The following is an 18,878-nucleotide window of genomic DNA, read 5'->3' on the forward strand; positions in this document are numbered from 1 at the left end:
AAATTGATTGTTTTTGGAGATTCGCTGAGAGCTCTAAAACCAAGGGTTGAGACCATATAGAGGTAGGTGGGGGGTGGGGGAGATGAAGAGGTTGGGGCTGGGGGACAGACTGGGCTTCTGGGCCCATAGGGCTGAGGAACCCCTGTGGAACTGGTCTGAGGCTGTGATTAGTGTCCAAGTTCAGGGGCATCCTGGGGTTTGAGGGCGGGGCCATGGGGAGAGGTGGGCAGGTGGGTTGGGATGTAAACTCAGCTCAAACTGAAAGTGAAACCGTGGGGTGTGGCTGTGTCCAGATGTGGACTGAGCCCCTTCAGTCTCCTGGGACACGGCCTCAGAAGTCAGCTCTGGGGGCTGAGGTTGGGGCTCCTCTCACACCCAAGGCAGGACAAAGCAGAATGGTCCCACGTGTTCTAATAGAAAGATTCCGGGAATCAGCTCCTTTTCTTGGCCACACCCTAAAGATGAATCCTGTCTCCCTCCTCTTCTGACCCCAAGTGCTAAGGGCAGCAGGGAAAGCGGGCTGAAGCGTGAGTTAGTTTTGGCCAAGCCTTGGAGGCAGGTCTGTTTTTATGGATATTTTCACAAACTTCTGTTCACCCTACAATCCCCCACCTTAAGGTCTTCTGTGGACTCCCCCCACCGTTCCTGCCTCTGTGAAATGCCTCTTCATAGTGTTCGGGCACTGAAGAGTGTCATTGCATCGGAAGTCAGCTTCCTGGGCGGTCTGTGTTAGGCAGGAGAGAGTGTGTCCATTTTATGGAGGTGGAAGCTGAGGCTCAAAAAGGCAAAGAAGCTGCAGGGTTAGTTGGGCCCAGAGCCTGGGTCTTCTGAATCCAGCTGGGGTGCTTCCCGGCACAGCTGCCCCTCCGCCAGCCCCTCTCAGGAGGCAGGTGTCCCCCTGCACTGCCTGCCCTTCCCAACCCATCTGAGCACCATCAGCCAACCTCCCGCTTGTCCCCAGCTCCCCAGTCCCCAGCCCACGGTGCTGCCTCCTTGCCGAAGGCCTTGGGTCTGGGGGTCTGTTCCTGTTTTTAGGGTGGCCTCACCCTACCCCAAGTGAGTGGCATCTGCTGGCCCCTCTCCTACTCCCTGGAGTGCCAGTCTCCTCGGTGGGCACAGCCACAGCTGAGGAGCAGCTGCTAATTAGTGCTCAGCGCTGTCAGAGCTATTTCTGATTTCTGAGCCTAAATTTAGCCTGTCTGGCAGGCTGGCACGTGGGCCTGGGGGCCTGAGGAGGCCCAGGTGGGGAAGGGGCATGGGGCACCCTGCCCTCCGCCACTGTCTGGACAGGTGCCCCAGACCCCAGCAGAGGACTCCCCTCCCAGTAATGACCGTGGGGCTGTCCTGGGGGAGCAAGGGCGGTGGCTCGGAGTCAGCTCTAGGCTCCAAGCCAGCCCAGCTCCCCTCTTACTGGCTTCCTAACCTTGGGCAGGTCACTAAACTAATCTGTGCTTGCACCTGTGAGATGGGAATGATAACGGCGCCAGTGATGATGGCTCGGAGCAGTGCCCTGCGTGGCGTGCGTTCTGGCGGAGAGTTGGCTACCGTGACTGTTGGGGTCATTGTTACGAATAGTTACTGCCTCTAGAAGTGCCATTGGTGCCATTCCAGAACCAAACAGGTCCCCAGGGTGGGCAAGGGCCAGGAATCCCCTCTGAGGCCCAGATGCTCGCCCCAAACCTCCCAACCCCCTCTCCACGCCCCACACTACCCTCCCCCGCACCGCCACCACCTCCCTCCACTGTGCTGGCCACGGCTCTGGTGTCCCTGGCGTTGCGGCCTCATCTCCTGCTTCCTCCTTTCTCCTCAGCCTGTTCCCCTACCTCGCTGGCCCCACCCTTTGTCTCCGTGGGGTGGGGATGATTCAGAGAGGTCCATCGGACAGATGGGGCAGGGAGAGACAGGCAGACAGACAGAGGAGACGAGCACGGCCTGGCCTCCTCTCTGCCCGTGTGGGGCAGGAGCTGGCCTGGCCCTTGCGGGGTGGGGGAGGGCGCCTGATGAGACAGCGGTGGTTTCCTCCATCCAGGCTCGCTGTCGCAATGGGGAGAGGGATGACGTACCCGACCCCAGCCGCCAGCGGGCGGGGGCCTGGCAGATGGGCAGCTTCACCTCTCAAGCGGGTCCTGGCCGGAAAGCTTGGGCAACGGGGGCGAGAGCACCCAGCTTCCTGTTGTCTGGGGCTGACCCAAGGCAGTGATTTTGGGGGTGAGGTCTGACCAGAGCCCCAGAACTAGGCCAAGCACCCCAGAGAGGAAGCTGGCTGAGGAGTCTTGGGTAGGTGTGGCTCCTTCTCTGCTCCAGCTGTAGCTTCACTTCGGAGCCACAGGACTGAGTGTTTGTCATCTGAACCACCAGGGCTGGTGACAGGAGCCTCCCCAGCTCTGGGCTGGGGTTCCCTGGGGGCTCCCACATCCCCCTCAGAGACCCTGGCTAAACTCAGAGCTCCCTGAGGCCCTGACATATAGTAGGTCTACTAAAGTGGGGGGACTGGCCTCATCTTTTGGGTCTATTAGGGAGAAATTCCAAGTTCTGAAGTCCAGAAAGCCCCGGTACTGTCGACATCTGCTTGATCCTGCAGCCCTGGGCTTGGCCCTCCACCTGCCCTGTGGTGACAGGGACACCACACCCTTGTTGTCTGTGGCTGGGGAGGGCCCAGGCAGAGGTCTGCTGACCTTTCTTAGCTCCTGAGGGGAGTCCCAGCTGCGCTGTCAGCACCACAGACTAGTGTCTTCAGCAAGTGACCTGCCCCCAAGTCCCCCGCCCCTACAGCGGTGACACACCTGCTCAAAGCTCCCTGCCTGGCTGACATGGCTGGCCCCAGCTCCCTCAGCCATCTCCTTCCTTCCTCAGCTTTCTCCCCAGGTGGGAGGGGACAGGGGAGGGACAGAGAAGGTGGCTGCCGTCTGCCCTCCTTGCAAGAGGTTTTCTGGTGTTCGTGAGGCACTGGTGCCCCGGGCCTGGTCTGCGTATATGTGGCATCTGGTGCCATGTGGGAATGGAACACTGTCTGCTGGCCAGGTGGCCACACGTGGGTCTGGCTGGAGATGGCTCCCCTATTGGCCTCCCACCCGAATGATGCCCCCGTATTGCAGACAGAGCCTAGAAGTGTCTGAGCTCCCCAGGGAGTTAGGCTGAGAACCCACGTGACTGCCTCCACGCCTGGTGGGCCAGGGAGGCGGTGTTGGGGGTGGCAGAGCTCAGGAAGACTTGGATTCATATCCTAGTGTCACTTTCTAGCTGTTTGGCCCTGGGAAATATGCACCACCTCTCTGGGCCTTGGTTTTCTCACTGGATGACGATACTGACCTCCTGGGGTGACAGGGTGGCACGCCTGCTAGGGAGCTTAGTGGGTTCCCTGAAAACACCCATTCTCCCCTCCACTTCACGCTGGAGTCCCAGGCACAGGGGTCTTTACTTTGACCTTCCCCTCCCCAGAACTGCATGAACTTGCCCCCGGACAAGGTCCAGCTGCTGAGCCAGTATGACAATGAGAAGAAGTGGGAGCTCATCTGTGACCAGGTGGGTACCAGGATGGCTCAGCCACCCCTTTCCTCCTGCCATCTGGGTGCCCAGCCTTGAAGAGGCTGGGGCTGGCACGAGAGGGACACTGCTGTGCTGCCCATGGGACTGAGACCCTGCCCAGAGGCCAGTGCAGCACCTGGGGAGGGTGCTGGGCCATTGGCTGGACTTTGGAGTCCCCCTCTCTTGGATATGGGCACCCCAGAGGCCTTGTGAGTCACGAGCAGGGCTGGCTCTGCCCTCTGAAGAGCTGGCAGGGCCCAGGGCCACTGGGGTCACATTGCCACCCTGCTGCTGGGCTTCCTCAGCAGCCTCTCTGGACCCCTCCAGCCCTGTGCTGGGCAAGAGAGGAGGTGACCCTGGGGGTGGACATCTTTGACCCCCTGGGAGGTGGGGAGGAAGGGGCAGGAATCCCTGTCCTCCTTTTATCTTGGGTCCAGAGGAGCTGTGGTCAGTTAGCAACCATGGCCACAGGTTCAGCCCCTGGCTCTTGGTGCTCCATGCGGGGCCTGGGCTCACGGCCTCCGTGGCTCACGTGGCTGCCCCTGCCCTGCCACCTGCTAGGGCTGCGGCGGTCTGCGCAAGGCAACAAGAGGACCCACTCCCAGGACGGGTGGGGCCTGGCTGCTGCAGGATTCAGGGAAGGAGGGAGGCGGGACCTGCCTTTGAGGCTGAGGCTGTGGAGGCTGGGGCTGGGGGTTGGGGAGCTGGGAGCCTCCCCTGGGAGCCAGGGCTGGGCCTTCGCCTCCTACTAATGGAGCAGCATGGCAGGAGCTGGCTGGGCAGTGGGGGGTTGGGGCAGGGGTGGGGGTGGGGTGGGGTGGGGGTGTTAGGCCGTGGAAGAGGGTGGGGAGCCACCCCCAGATGCTCTGGGGCTGTGGTAGGGGTCCCTGCTGAAGGGGCCTGGCCTGGCATCTCTGAGGCTGGGGGCTCAGAGGCCTGGGAGAAGTGAAAGTCTGAGGAGGTGGCCAGGTGCATCTGAGGGGTCTGGATTGGGAACAGGGGAGCCCCTCTGGGTAGAGCCCTCTGCTGTGGTCCCTGCCTCTGCCTGTGAGTGGGTGGGGCAGGGAGTTGGGCGTTGCTCCGTGAGCACAGGAGAGGAGCACACTCACAGGGCACTCACCGACAGGGGAGAAGCCGAGCTGGGGTGGAGTCCCGGGGGGGGGGGGGAGCCTCAGCCTGCCAGGAGGAGCTGGGCCCCCCTCTCACAGGTGCCTGCAGGGTGGTACCGTCCTCCACCCCAAGGCTGTGCCAGGGCTGGGAAGGGCAGGCTGAGCCCAGGGCTGGGGTCTTTTAAGCGTTTTGCTGGATTGTTTGGGTTTATGCTCTTGGTACTTCAGAGGTGTCTTAGGACAGCCTGGGACCCCAGGTCAGAGCTGAGTGGGAGGAGGGCTGGTCACTTGTCCTGGGATAGCTCTGGCCAGTCCCCTGTACACCTCATTCCCTCTCCCCAGGAGCGGTTTCAAGTCAAGAACCCCCCCGCAGCCTACATCCAGAAGCTGAAGAGCTACCTGGATACCGGGGGGGTCAGCCGAAAGGTAGCAGCTGATTGGATGTCCAACCTGGGGGTATATGTCTCCCCTCTCTAATCTGTCTCTTTCCCCCTGTGCCTTCCAAGGTCTGAGCTGCTGGAGTAACTGTGTGTATAAACTTTTCTGTGGGCTTGCGTAGGTGCGTGTGTGTGTGTGTTTATAGGGGCCCGAGAGTGCCCCAGTGTGCAGTGTTACAGGTTCCTCTATATATCCTGCATGTGCTACAGGGACATACTTGCGTGTGTGTACATGTGTGCACCCCGTGTGTCCACGTATGGGTGTGTGTACCCGGGGTGCTTGTGTATGGTTGTGTGTGTGTGTGTGTGTGTGTACACCCAGGATGTTCATGTTTGAGTGTGTATGTACCCTGCGTGCTTGTGTGTGGACGTGTGTGTGTGTGTGTGTGTCTGCCTTGTGTGCCCATGTTTGGGGGTGTGTGTGTACCCTGTGTGTCTGTGTAACGGGAGCACACGTAGCCGTGAGCGCTTATTCTGCTGGACAGGTGTGTGGAGGTGGTGGGGGAGGCTGGACGTGAAAGGCCACATGTGTCAGTGGGGGGGTGGGGACGCTGCTGCCTGCTGTCTCAGGACTTGGCAGGCCTGTTCCTGTGGGAGGCCAGGCTCCCGCCCACCAGACTTCCCTGTTCCCGGCCCCCAGTTTAAGAGGCGAGTTCAGGAGTCCACGCAGGTGCTGCGGGAGTTGGAGACCTCCCTGAGGACAAACCACATCGGGTGAGCTTCCTCTCTGGGCCTAGGAAGGCTCTGCCTCCTCCAGGCAGCCCTTGTGGCTTCCCCTTCCTTCTGCCCCTGCCACCGACACAGGACTGTGCCTGTGGGCCACCTCCTGGGAATGTCCCAGACAGCTACCCCTCCCCCTCTCTGGCCCATCCTCTGGCCAGCACCTTGTAGCATGACTGGGTGGTGGGTCCTGCCTGAGTCCCCTGGCATCCTCTAGCATCACTGGGTCTTCTGGGGTTGGAAGGACACCCCAGGGGCCCTTGTGTGCCTGTTCTGTGCCCACTCAGGGTGGCACCTCCTTCCTGGCTGGAACTCAGGGAGCCCTGTGCCCCACAGGTGGGTGCAGGAGTTCCTCAACGAGGAGAACCGTGGCTTGGACGTGCTCCTCGAGTACCTGGCCTTCGCCCAGTGCTCTGTCACGTAAGCCCCCTGCCCCCAGCCCTCAGGCTGCTCCTCAGAGCCTTGTCCCCTGCCTCCCTGTGCCTCGCCTACCCCTCTGGCCAATTCCAAGCAGCGCAGCCCAAGCCCACCCTGGACCCCTGCACTTGGCCCTGAGCGATGCCCCTTCCTGAAGGCCTGCCCTGGACGGGGAGGGGCATCCCCGCTCCTGCTACTGTGCTCAGCTCCATGCCGAGAACACAGCCTCCTTTTCCCTCTTCTTAGTCTCTCTTGCAGATCTCTCTCCCTGCAGTTTCCTCTGTCCCCTTCTAAGTGCCCCCTGCAGTGTTGGCCTCCAGCTCATTGCATCCCATCCCAGGTATGACATGGAGAGCACAGACAATGGGGCTTCCAACCCGGAGAAGAACAAGCCCCTGGAGCAGTCGGTGGAGGATCTCAGCAAGGGTCCGCCTGCATCCATGCCCAAAAGTCGCCACCTGACCATCAAGTATGTGGGTCCCAAGGTGGGGTGGTGGGAGAATGGAGAATTCAGCCCCCACACTGTGGCATCTAGTCAGCCTACCCACGGCCTGTGGGGTTGGGGGAGGTAGCCAGGCATTGGGGATCAGTAAGGGCCTCACACAAGGCTCGGGACAATGACATGTTAAGGAGCCTTCAGGGGTGGGCACCTACAGGCTAGAATCTGGGTGGGTCTGGGATAAGGAGGGGGTTTCTGGGTCGGTGGGACCCCTCTTTTACCCATCTAATCCCCTGTTTTCTCCCATGCGGCCTCCAGATGCCCCCCTTCTCCCCGGTACGTAGCCACCTGGGGGCAGGTGCATGTCTGGCTGGCTCCCTGGGGTGGTGGTGGGGTGGGATGAGGTGTTTAACTGACGCCCCTGGGTTCAGCTGCTGTGGATAGGTCCCCCCATCCTAGAGTAGGGCTCCTGCTGGGAGGCAGGGAGAAGGAAGTAGATGACTCTAGAGCATCATGTGGACCCAGCTTCCCACTTTGGGTCTCGGAGACCAATTGCATATTAAGCCCCAGACTCTCACAAGATGTTTATATGTTCATTCATGCATTTATTCCTTCAACAAACTTTTTTTTTTTTTTTTAGCACTTACTGTGTATTAGGTGTGTGGCAGGTTCCCAGGAGATAGATTGCCCTGACCTTGGGGGCCTACAGTCTAGTGGGGGACAATTTAGTGTGACAGGCTGTCACGGAGGTGTGACTGGGAGCTCTGGGAACGGAGGTGGCCACTGCCTGGGGCATCAGGAAGGCTTCCCAGAAAACGTGACCCTGGAACTGTATCTTACAGATGGATACAGGCTTTAGGCAGCAATGGGGGCAGCGAAGGGCATTCCAGGCAGCAGGAACGACATGAGCAAAGACTCCGGCATATTTGTGCAAAGATGAGAAAGAGTGAGGTGGCAGGTGGAGGGGAGGACTGGGCGGGGGGAGGCGGGGCCTCCCAGTGTTGTTGGAACTGTGATAGAACTGTCAAGAGGACTGACATGCGGAAGTCACGGTTGACAATTCTGCAACAATGAAAACATCACACGTTTTTTTGGCAAAGAATAACGGAGCACACTCATAGGGCACATACTACGTGCCAGGCACTGTTCTAAGCTCACTTCATAGCCCCAACAACCCTAACAGGAAGATACTGTTATTACCATTCCTATTTTACAAATGAGGAAAGTGAGTCACAGGGAGATTGAGTAACGCATCTAGTAAGTGGCCAGCTGGGATGTTCTTGCATCACGCAGTCTGAATCCAGAATCCGCCTCGCACACGAAAGTGGGCCCACGTGGCCACGAGCGCCACCTGGTGGAGGTCCTTTCCACGGCTGTTTCCAAGCTTTGGCTCTTTTCTGGCCATAGGCTCTTCACCCCACCCAGTTGCTGTTTAGGGTCTTTATTTCTGTGATCCTCCTCCCCACCTCCCGCAGCATGCCAGACCTCAGGCTTAGGGACCGAGAAATCCCGCCTGCCCTCAGCTGGCCTCTTTGGTCATGTAGACGGGAAGCAGTGGCCTAAAGTCCCAGATGTGCCCCTTTACCCCAGAGGCCATCTGAGTGGTGGGGGAAATGGGGAGCTGGGGCTTGGCACGCTGACCCCTGCTGCCTCCTCCACCGCCCCACCCAGACTGACCCCAGCCCACAGCAGGAAAGCCTTGCGGAATTCCCGCATCGTCAGCCAGAAGGACGATGTCCACGTCTGCATCATGTGCTTGCGGGCCATCATGAATTACCAGGTTAGCCAGTGGGTGTGGGATTGGGGGACCCAGGGATGGGGCCTGTCCTCACTGAGGGGGACTACACAAGCTGCTGAGGTTCTGCGACCAACGATCTTTCCACCCTGGCCCCACTGGGGAGCACCAAGAGCTCAGGCTGTTGAGGCTGATGAGTCTTGGGGGGAAGCCCATATTATTGTTACCTCCTTGTCAGGTCCCCTTTAGTACCCCTGGACACAGCTGGGGCGTGGATGTGCCTCACATGGGGACTTAGACACACCTACCAAGAAAGGCTGGATAGCGAGGCCACGAGAGAACAGCCTCTGGGTTATTTTGTTTGGAGGGCTGCGTGGTGAAGCTGGGTCCTCCCTGTCTTAGCCAGCCTTTAAGGACTCACTGGGTCCAAGGTACCTGATGCTGGCTTTTGAAAAAAACAAAGATATTTAAAAAGAGGGACATGGCTAGGCTTTGGCTGCCACAGAAGAGGTTGTGGTTGGAGATGAAGAACTTCCTAAACTTAAGGGCAGTTAGAGACCAGAATGGCATGGCACTGACTACGCTGGACATGCTGGCAGCCTTGGGGGCCTGCCTGGAGGCACTGACCTCTCCTCTCTCTTCAGTCTGGCTTCAGCCTTGTCATGAACCACCCAGCCTGTGTCAACGAGATTGCTCTGAGCCTCAACAACAAGAACCCCAGGTGAGGTCCACACCCCTAACCTTTTTTGACATCTAGACCTTTCTCCTACTTAACCCTTGTCTACTCTGTCCCCTAATCCTCAGGACTACTGCCCAGGCTCATTCCACCCCCACTGTCAGCTCCCTTGTCCTCCTCCTAGCTAGGCCCGCACCACTCTTGCTGTGGAGCCTGCCTGTTCTCAAGATACCTGCTCCTTCTCTCCCCAGAACCAAGGCTCTGGTGCTGGAACTGTTGGCGGCTGTGTGCTTGGTGCGGGGAGGACATGACATCATCCTCTCGGCCTTTGACAACTTCAAGGAGGTACTGGAGCTCCTCACCCAAACCCATACTTGTCCCTATGGTGTTGCTTGGAATCCTGTTGCTGGCAGTAGTGGCCTCTGCTGGAGGCAGCTGGGGACATTCAGTGGGCTTTTGGGGAGACCAGAGGACAACCTGGGATGGGGAGGTTCTGAAAGGAAGGTGCAGGGTCAGATAGGGGCACTGCCTGGGGCGACACGGATGACTGCAGGGATCTGCTGAAACTCTGACTTTCAGCCTTGCCAGATCCAGATGGACTTGACCTACACATCCTGGGGCTGCTGACTCTGGTTAGCAGGCTTGAAGCAGTAATGTGTGGGAATATGATGCATAAGACAGGAGATGTTCATTCATTCCTTTAATGAATATTTATTGAGTGCCTACTACGGGCACAGGACTGGGCACTTGGGACACAGCTGTGAACAAAAGAAACAAAGAAGGCAGGGAAAGACAAAATAATACAATAAGTGAGCAAATTACACAGTGTGTTAGGAAATGAAAAATGCTATGGGAAAAGAAGTCAGGGACACTCTAGGGGAGGGGGAACTGGTTGCAGGGTGGTCAGGAAGGCTGCATTGAGCAGGTGAGATTTGAGTAAAGCTGTGAGGGAGGTGAGGGACTTGGTGTGGGAGTGAGCACATGCCAGGAAGTTGGAACAGCAGGTGCAAAGGCCCGGAGGTGGGAGCATGCCAGCATGCCAGGGTGGCGACAGTGGAGTGAGGGAGGGGACGAGAGGGAGTGGAGATGTTCAGCAGAAGAGTGATACGGCCTGACTTAGATTTAACTGGAGAGGAGCCCATTGAGAGGCACAAGGGTGGCAGCCAGAAGATATCTTAGGAGGTGTGTCACTGGGGCCTCGGTGAGAGCCATTGCCCCCTACCCAGGTGTGTGGGGAGCAGCACCGCTTTGAAAAGCTGATGGAATATTTCCGGAATGAGGACAGCAACATCGACTTCATGGTGAGCTCGGGAGCCCAGCGGGCTGAGGCCTGGGCCAGCCTGTCTTGGGTGCAGGGAGCAGTTGGGGGCCCAGGTGTCTAGGCTCTGGACTCTGCCCCGGCAAAGTGTGAGGACCGAGTGATCAGTGGGGAGAGGGCAGATGTCAGGGGCAGCTGTGGAGGTGAAATACTGGTGGGAAGAAAGCTGGGTTAGTGGAGTGAGAACTGTGGAAAGGGAGAGAGACTTGGGCGTAAACGGGTGGAAGGCACCCCCCACCTAGAGGATCATAGGCCTGCTTGTGTCCCTGGCCCCCAGGTGGCCTGCATGCAATTCATCAACATTGTGGTACACTCAGTGGAGAACATGAACTTCCGTGTCTTCCTGCAATATGAGTTCACCCACCTGGGCCTGGACCTGTACTTGGAGGTGAGCCCCGCATTGCCCCAGACATAACCACATGCCCACTGCAGAGTACGGCTGCGTGGCTAGCAGCATAGGTGTTGGGGTCAGGCAGACCTGGGTTCAAATCCAGGCTCTGCCACTTCCTAGCCATGTGACCTTGGATAGGTCTCTTCTCTCCGAGTCTCAGTTTTATGATCTGTCAAATAGGAGAATCACAGAAGATATCAATAATAAGTGACTGTAAATGTATAGAGCAGTGCCTGGCACGTAACAGTCCATGGAGTTGTTTTTGCAGGCACCGTAACAGGCTCAAGGTGGCCCTTGGGTCTGGCTGTGGGAGCGCCAGCCTCAGACAGGTGCTCTGACTCCAGCACATAATGGGAGCCCAGGGACACTGGGTGGAAGTAGGTGCTGGCTCACGGTGAATGCGTCCAGGTCATGGAGGATTCCCTGCCCTAGGGAAGGTGGGCAGAGCAGCTTGGTGCTTCCTGGCCCAGCCTGAGCAGAGAAACTGCAGCTCCTTGCCAGATTCCTCTGGGAGGTTTCCTGGAGGAGCGGGGCCTTTGGGATTGGATATTTGAAAGACAGGGCTAATAAAGGGTGGAGAGCAGACCAGGGTGCTATATCCACACGGTGAAATATTATTGAACCATAAAAAAGGAATGAAGTACTGATACATGCTACGACATGGATGAGCCCTGAAGACGTTATGCTAAGTGAAACATATAATCACATATTATATGATTCCTTGAAATGAAATGCCCATGAGTAAATCCATGGAGACAGAAAGTAGATTAGTGGTCGTCAGGGACTGGGGGAGGAGAGAATGGGCAATGCCTGCTAATGGGTATGGGGTTTCCTTTGGGGTGATAAAAATGTTCTGAAATTAGTAGCGATGGTTGCACAACCTACAGAATTGTATACTTTATAACAGTGAATTTTGTGGTATATGAATTATATTTCAATGAAAAATAAAAAAAGCAGGTCAGGGCTTAGGCCCCTTCCTCTGGGTCCCAGTGGGGGGGTGGGTTGGAAAGACCCCCACCCCCACCCTGGGCATCACCCTGCTCCTTCCTTCTGGCGGACAGAGGCTTCGGCTGACGGAGAGTGACAAGCTGCAGGTGCAGATTCAGGCCTATCTGGATAACGTTTTTGATGTGGGAGCACTGCTGGAGGACACAGAGACCAAGAATGCTGTGCTGGAGCACATGGAGGAGCTGCAGGAGCAGGTGGCGCTGGTGAGAGCTGGTCCTGAACCCAGCCCCGCACAGACTAGGCCCACAGGACAGTCACTGGCATCAGGCACTGGCTACAGACACTGTTCTGCCTGTGAGTTGGAGGTGGCTGGCTGTCTGCCTGGCCCCTGAGTTTGGTCTGAATCCAGATTCTGAATGCTTTGTGTCCTTCTCAGTGACCTCTTTCATTGTGGGGGACCTAGGAGGAAGGCAGGCCCCCTCGTACCGAGGCTCGAGCCCCAGGCCCTTAACATGGGCGAACTGGGAGCCAGGGGCCCCTCCCAGCTTAGTCTCCTCCCCTCCACCCACCTCCCTCATCAGCGGTGCCTAGGTTTCCTCTCCTCATTTGCTTGGGTTCGAGCGCCGGCTCGGCCCACCCTTGGCACCCTGGGCTGAGCGGATGTGGGAGCCTCCTCCAGTCCTCCAGGCAGACAGCCTGATGCCGCCCCCTCACCTGCGGTGCCAGTGCCCGGCCGCGGGTGGTAGCTCACCATGTGCTGGTGCCACAGCTGACAGAGCGGCTTCGGGACGCGGAGAACGAATCCATGGCCAAGATCGCAGAACTGGAAAAACAGCTAAGCCAGGCTCGCAAGGAGTTGGAGACCCTGCGGGTGAGGCGGCTGGGGGAGAGGGTTGGCCGGGGATGGGGTGGGGGAGGGGAGGGGCTCCCAAGACCCAAAAACAGGCCAGCAGGGGCTTCTAGGCTTGACGTCTCTCTCCACCCCGGGAAGAGGATGGGGGCCCTGTGCCAGGGAGCCTGCTGGTAGGCACTGACCCCTCCCCTGGGGCTCTCAGGAGCGCTTCAGCGAATCCACCGCCATGGGTGCCTCCAGACGTGCCCACGAGCCTGAGAAAGTGCCTCTCCCGGCCCCGGCGCGGCCCTCGGCTCTAGAGCTGAAGGTGGAAGAGCTAGAGGAGAAGGGGTTAATCCGTATCCTGCGGGGGCCCGGGGATGCTGTCTCCATCGAAATCCTGCCGGTCGCCGTGGCAACTCCGAGCGGCAGTGATGCTTCAACTCCGGGGGTGCCCACTGGTTCCCCCAGCCCAGGTGCGCCGGAGCGTCCAGCTGGGGGGCGGGGACCAGGGTCTGGAGGGGCAGCCAGGGGGCGTCTGAGTTCCGAGAGGCAGGTTTGGGTTGTGGGCGTGGCTCAGGTAGGGGCGCATGCGTAGGGCGGGGGGGGGGGCGGAGAAAGACCACCCAAGCCATGAAATTGACACACCCCTCCTCCACCCAACCCTGGCTGGGCTCATGTCTCCCACCTGCAATAGAGCTGGTCCCTGGAGCTGGAACCGGAGCCGCACCGCCACCTCCACCTCCACCTCCACCTCCGCCTCCCCCACTGCCCGGCATCCCCTCCCAGCAGGAAGCCACGCCCCTGGCGCCCCCACTGGCTCCACCCCTCCCAGGCAGCCCCGAGCCCCCGCCCGCGCCGCCACTGCCAGGAGACGTGCCGCCCCCACCGCCCCCACCGCCGCCGCCGCCTGGCTCTGAGGGTCCGGTGCCTCCGCCGCCCCCACCGCCTCCGGGAGGTCCCTCTGATGCCCTTGGAGGGCCGGCGCAAGAATTGGGCCCAGGTGAGTGGAGTGGACCGCCTGAGGCCCAGGGCTGGGGGGAGATGGAGGGAGAGGCACCAGCCTTAGTGTCCTCTGGGACCGTTTGTTTGGGGGCCTCCTCTTGCCACCTGCCAGCCCTGTCATGCTTGCTTGGAGTCTGGTCCCATCACGTCCCTAGTGCTCACCACTCCCTCTCTGTCCAGGAGTGAAGGCCAAGAAACCCATCCAGACCAAGTTCCGAATGCCACTCTTGAACTGGGTGGCCCTGAAACCCAACCAGATCACGGGCACCGTCTTCACAGAGCTCAATGATGAGAAGGTGCTGCAGGTGAGTGTGGCCCTACCTTGCTGCCCATGTGGGCACCACGGGAGAGGGGACTTGCCTGATCATGCTGGGCACTGGGGGTGGTCATCTCCTCCTCCCCATTTCATAGATGAGGCCTGGAGGCCCAGAGCTGGGCATTAAGCCAAACGGGATTCCTGCGTCTAGCAGGCAGTTTCCTGATTCCGTGGAGGCCTTCCCCGATCCTTGCAGAGGGGTGCAGACCACCAGGGCCTCACCCCTCCTGACTGCACTTTCCGTTTTCCTGGCTCACACTGTTCCCTCTGCTTGCAGTGCTCTTTCCTTTCTCTTTTTCATGTCTGGCAGGTTCAGCATTTCCTTCAGCGTTAGTAGCCCCAAGTGTGGGTCTCCTGGGTTGGGCGGTGGTGGTGGTTGTCCTCCTCCTCCTCCGTGCTCCCTGTGCTTCCCCTGCATCTTGACCCTGTGGTCCAGCTGGGTCACTGGTTTATTTCTCTCCTGGTGGCTTGGTCAGGGCCAGATTGGTGGCTCTAGACCCAGAGCACAGTGCTTAGCCAGGAGTGTGCCAGACCTTGGCCCAACCCAGCCCCACCTCCTCTCCTGGGATCTTTAGGAGCTGGACATGAGTGACTTTGAGGAGCAGTTCAAGACCAAGTCCCAAGGCCCCAGCCTAGACCTCAGTGCCCTGAAGGGTAAGGCAGCACAGAAGGCCCCCACCAAGGCAACACTCATCGAGGCCAACCGGGCCAAGAACCTGGCCATCACCCTGCGCAAGGGCAACCTGGGGGCTGACCGCATCTGCCAGGCCATCGAGGCGTGAGTATCCCTGCCCAGAGCTTGTGGGCAGCCCAGCCCCTCTGCTAGGTTTGGGTTTTCAGGCAGATCCTAGTACAGGAACCCCAACCGTGGACTGTCTTCATCAAGCTTCATACCAACCCTGGCCAGGGAACCTTGTCCCCATTTTGAGGCCAAGAAAACTGAGGCCATATTCTAAGTCCATGCCCCAGCTGGGATGTCTTCACACACCCCCTGCCTCTTTGCTCAGCTGTGGGCACTCAGGCTGAGGGATTTATACAGCTGGGCATCAGCTACTGATATATGGGAGACCCAGGCTTCTCAGCTCCCAATTTCCCTTGATTCCCTACCTCTTGTTCTCTAATGTTGTTCACAAATAGAAAATATTGAAGTTCATTTATTCAGTCGGGGTTGGGGGAAGTCCTGCTTTCAGGGACTGGTGGGTATGCGTGAGACCCACTCTCCCCTCCCCTCCCCCACACAGGTACGACTTGCAGGCGCTAGGCCTGGACTTCCTGGAGCTGCTGACTCGCTTCCTGCCCACGGAGTACGAGCGCAGCCTCATTGCCCGCTTCGAGCGGGAGCAGCGGCCGATGGAGGAGCTGTCGGAGGAGGACCGCTTCATGCTGCGCTTCAGCCACATACCGCGCCTGCCTGAGCGCATGGCCACACTCACCTTCCTGGGCAACTTCCCGGACACAGTCCAGCTGCTCATGCCGGTGTGGGCGGGGTGGGCAGGGCCTTGTGGCCTGGGCTGGGGCTGGGGAGGCAGCAGCCTGGGCTCCAACCCAGCACCTGGAAGTACTTGAGCCTCCTGATTGGAGAGGCTCCAATTTACCTTACCTCTTCCATTTCCCCAGCAACTGAATGCCATCATTGCAGCCTCAATGTCCATCAAGTCCTCGGACAAACTCCGCCAGATCCTGGAGGTGAGAGCCAGGGCAAGCTGCCAGGAGGGGGGGCCCCCTTGCCTGTTTTGGGTAGTGTGAGAGGGAGACCCAGGTCCTGCCCACCTACAGTGCAGCAAAGATAATGTTCCTGCTTCTCACGCACATGCTCAGAAAGACAAAGCTAAGGTGGGGGTTGGGATGGGCTCCTGCAGCCCTATCTGTAACAGCTCACCTGAGACCCTGCCCGAAGGCTGGGGCTTGTTCTGTGAGCGGCAGAGCAACCACACCTGCTCAGTGGCGCATTTGGGAATCAATGGAAATAGCTGTTAGAAAGGCGATGACCCCACAGCCTAGGAGGGGATGCTGGCAACAGAGTTTGGGGTTAGACTAACAGAGGACAAAATTGGGCGTGCCCATGGTGTTAACTGTGCATATATGTGAGACGTGTACACGCACATATGTGTGTGTTACAGACCTGAGGGGTCCATGCAGGAGTATAGTGGGGGCTGAGTGTGTGGGGCTTGCTTTTTGGCACATTTTCTCCTTGTGCAATATATACTGCAGGGGTTTCCCAGCCCTAGCACGCTGCTGAGTCTCTCTCCCTGGCCTCTCCCAGATCGTCCTGGCCTTCGGCAACTACATGAACAGCGGCAAGCGTGGAGCAGCCTATGGCTTCCGGCTCCAGAGTCTGGATGCGGTGAGGAGGGGCCCCTGGCCTGGGGGCTGAGGGCTGGCTGGTGGCCTGTGGCTTACAACGGGTCCTTGTGCAGCTGTTGGAGATGAAGTCGACTGACCGCAAGCAAACGCTGCTGCACTACCTGGTGAAGGTCATTGCTGAGAAGTACCCGCAGCTCACAGGCTTCCACAGTGACCTGCACTTCCTGGACAAGGCAGGCTCAGGTACGGGGCATCTAGGTCCTTGAGGGGGGTCTTGGGGGGAGGGATTCAGGACTGGGCTGGTGTGGTTTCGGGAAGAGCAAAGGGACCACAAGATGTAACTGGGTGGGAGTTCTGCCTCTCCGGTTCTCTGACTCTGTATTGCCCCACCCCCACCCAGTGTCCCTGGACAGTGTCCTGGGGGATGTGCGCTCTCTGCAGCGAGGCCTGGAGTTGACACAGCGGGAGTTTGTGCGGCAGGATGACTGCGTGGTGCTCAAGGAATTCCTGAGGGCTAACTCGCCCACCATGGACAAGCTGCTAGCAGACAGCAAGACCGCTCAGGTGGGCTGGAGCTGGCCGGCCCTGGAGGTGGGGAGGCTGGGCTGGGGGAAGTACTTGCCACTGGAGGACCAGGTGGTGGTGTGTAGCCAAACTTGGAGGGGTGTGGCCACTGCTCAGACTCCTTGGGGGGATGGAGCAGGAGCGAGGGGCCACTCTGGAGGAGCAGAGGTGGGGTGGCCAGTGTCTTGAGGGGTACAGGCTGCAAGGGTCTGTGCTGTGGGGCTGACAGGCTGTGTCTGCAGGAGGCCTACGAGTCTGTGGTGGAGTACTTCGGAGAGAACCCCAAGACCACATCCCCGAGCCTCTTCTTTTCCCTCTTTAGCCGCTTCATCAAGGCCTACAAGGTCTGTGTGTCTGGGAGTGGGCTGGGAACTCTGCAGGTCATTGAAGCCTCTTCACGGGGCAGTGGAGGGGTGGGAGTTGCTTCTGTCTAGGGGGCAGGATGGGGAAGTAGGGAGGGCTGCCCTCATGGAGACTGCCTCGCCCTCAGAAAGCAGAGCAGGAGGTGGAACAGTGGAAGAAAGAAGCAGCTGCCCAGGAGGCAGGCGCCGACGCCCCGGGCAGAGGGGAGTCCCCAGCACCCAAGGTAGGCAGCTGCCCCAGCCTTGGTCCTGGGATGCAGGGATGCATGGTATCCTCCTTGCCCTTTGGCACCGCCCCACACCCTGGCTGTTGGAGACAGACCCTGCCCAAGGCAGGGACGGCGCTCCAGGAGCCTGGGATGGGAATGGGTTCCTTCTCCTCAAGCCAGCTGTCCTTGCTGTGGGGGACCAGGCTGATGTTCTAGGGTTTGGTGGGGTTGGGGGGATCCCAGAGCTGGAGCTATTCATCCCCCTCAGTCCCCACCCAAGGCCCGGCGACAACAGATGGACCTCATCTCTGAGCTAAAACGGAAGCAGCAGAAGGAGCCACTCATCTACGAGAGTGATCGTGACGGGGCCATTGAAGACATCATCACGGGTGAGGGCTTGGCCAGGCCTTGGTTTTGTCCTCAGTCTGTCCTTCTGTGCTGTCCTCTGTCTGAACCTCCTGGGGGTCTGGCTGTCTTATTATCTATTGCTACCTTTTCTGTTTTTCTTTCCTTTTTCCTTTCTCTACCCCGCCTACCTGCCCCCACCCTCAGTGCTCAAGACGGTGCCCTTCACGGCCCGCACTGGCAAGCGGACATCCCGGCTCCTCTGTGAGGCCAGCCTGGGAGAGGAGATGCCCCTCTAGCCCCCCAGGTACCTGGATGGCCTGGCCTCTGATCCCAGCCCTGGGGACCCTTGGGGACCCTGGGTCATGCTGCCTTCTCCTGGGCCAGTGCATGGCTGGGATGTGTTTCCAGGAGTCTGGCAAACAGACGGTGCCCCCTCGTGCACACAAGCTGGGTCCTTAGACGAGTGAGCCTGTGCCCTGGAGCTGCATCCCAGCTCTGGGCAGACTCCTGAAGGGCAAATGTCTCCTTTGGCTGCCAGATCTGCGGAACCAGCCCTACATCCGCGCAGACACAGGCCGCCGCAGTGCCCGCCGGCGTCCCCCAGTTCCCCCGCTGCAGGTCACCTCTGACCTCTCGCTGTAGCCGCCAAATCTGCAGGTGGATTCTGCAGGGGGTGGGGCCCTGGGCAGGCTAGGGCTCAAGGAAGGTGGTCCTCAGCTCGGCTGGGCGGGGCAGCCCCCTCCACTGTCTCCCGCCCGGGCCAGCCTCAAATGGTTGGTGCATCCTTCTCTTGCCAGAAGGCAGCATCACTGGCCCCTTCCCCCACCTGTTGCTTGCAGCAACTCCCTTCCCCTCTAAATAGCCATACTTAGCCTCAGCAGGAGCCTGGCCTGTAACTTATAAAGTGCACCTCGTCCCCTCAACCCCGAGGACTCTCCAAGGACCTTATTTTTATACGAGATTAATAAAGATGTTTGCAAAAGATCCGCGTCCGCTCCGCGCCCGCCCCCACCACGCGCAGCCTGTTTGGCTCAGCAAACACTTTACTAGTTCACGCTCTTCACGGCGGGTCTCTGCAGACAGGTTGGCGAAGGGGAGAAGGGCTGCTTCTGCACGAGAGTGGTGGGGGAGGGAGCCAGCTTCCAGGGGCGCACGGACCCTGCAGGGGCGGCGGGTGAGCTCCGCCTCGGTCCGCCTCCCTGCTGCCACCCCGTGCGCCAGTC

General features: G+C 59.3%; 1 protein-coding gene across 2 annotated transcripts in view; it reads left to right on the top strand.

Moving 5' to 3' along the window:
• The window catches only part of FMNL1 (formin like 1), a 23,198-nt gene extending 4,613 nt beyond the window's left edge, over positions 1-18,585 (top strand). Inside the window, exons 2-26 of one of the 2 annotated variants that reach the window (XM_069481557.1) lie at positions 3,439-3,522; positions 4,977-5,090; positions 5,712-5,785; positions 6,128-6,211; positions 6,549-6,677; positions 8,319-8,427; positions 9,027-9,103; positions 9,310-9,403; positions 10,285-10,359; positions 10,654-10,764; positions 11,829-11,978; positions 12,485-12,586; positions 12,771-13,023; positions 13,245-13,550; positions 13,733-13,857; positions 14,444-14,646; positions 15,110-15,344; positions 15,486-15,554; positions 16,132-16,212; positions 16,286-16,415; positions 16,573-16,736; positions 16,979-17,080; positions 17,227-17,322; positions 17,576-17,696; positions 18,194-18,585. In XM_069481557.1, the coding sequence (XP_069337658.1) occupies positions 3,439-3,522; positions 4,977-5,090; positions 5,712-5,785; positions 6,128-6,211; positions 6,549-6,677; positions 8,319-8,427; positions 9,027-9,103; positions 9,310-9,403; positions 10,285-10,359; positions 10,654-10,764; positions 11,829-11,978; positions 12,485-12,586; positions 12,771-13,023; positions 13,245-13,550; positions 13,733-13,857; positions 14,444-14,646; positions 15,110-15,344; positions 15,486-15,554; positions 16,132-16,212; positions 16,286-16,415; positions 16,573-16,736; positions 16,979-17,080; positions 17,227-17,322; positions 17,576-17,696; positions 18,194-18,297 (3,192 nt within the window). In that variant the 3' untranslated portion in view covers positions 18,298-18,585. Of the gene's footprint in view, positions 1-3,438; positions 3,523-4,976; positions 5,091-5,711; positions 5,786-6,127; positions 6,212-6,548; positions 6,678-8,318; positions 8,428-9,026; positions 9,104-9,309; positions 9,404-10,284; positions 10,360-10,653; positions 10,765-11,828; positions 11,979-12,484; positions 12,587-12,770; positions 13,024-13,244; positions 13,551-13,732; positions 13,858-14,443; positions 14,647-15,109; positions 15,345-15,485; positions 15,555-16,131; positions 16,213-16,285; positions 16,416-16,572; positions 16,737-16,978; positions 17,081-17,226; positions 17,323-17,575; positions 17,697-17,859; positions 17,952-18,193 lie in introns of those variants that run through there. The other variant, XM_069481558.1, reaches the window with a different exon arrangement.
• Positions 18,586-18,878: the final 293 nt, after the last annotated feature.

Source organism: Eulemur rufifrons, chromosome 9 (assembly GCF_041146395.1).
Source record: "Eulemur rufifrons isolate Redbay chromosome 9, OSU_ERuf_1, whole genome shotgun sequence".
Classification (NCBI taxonomy): Eukaryota; Metazoa; Chordata; class Mammalia; order Primates; family Lemuridae; genus Eulemur; species Eulemur rufifrons.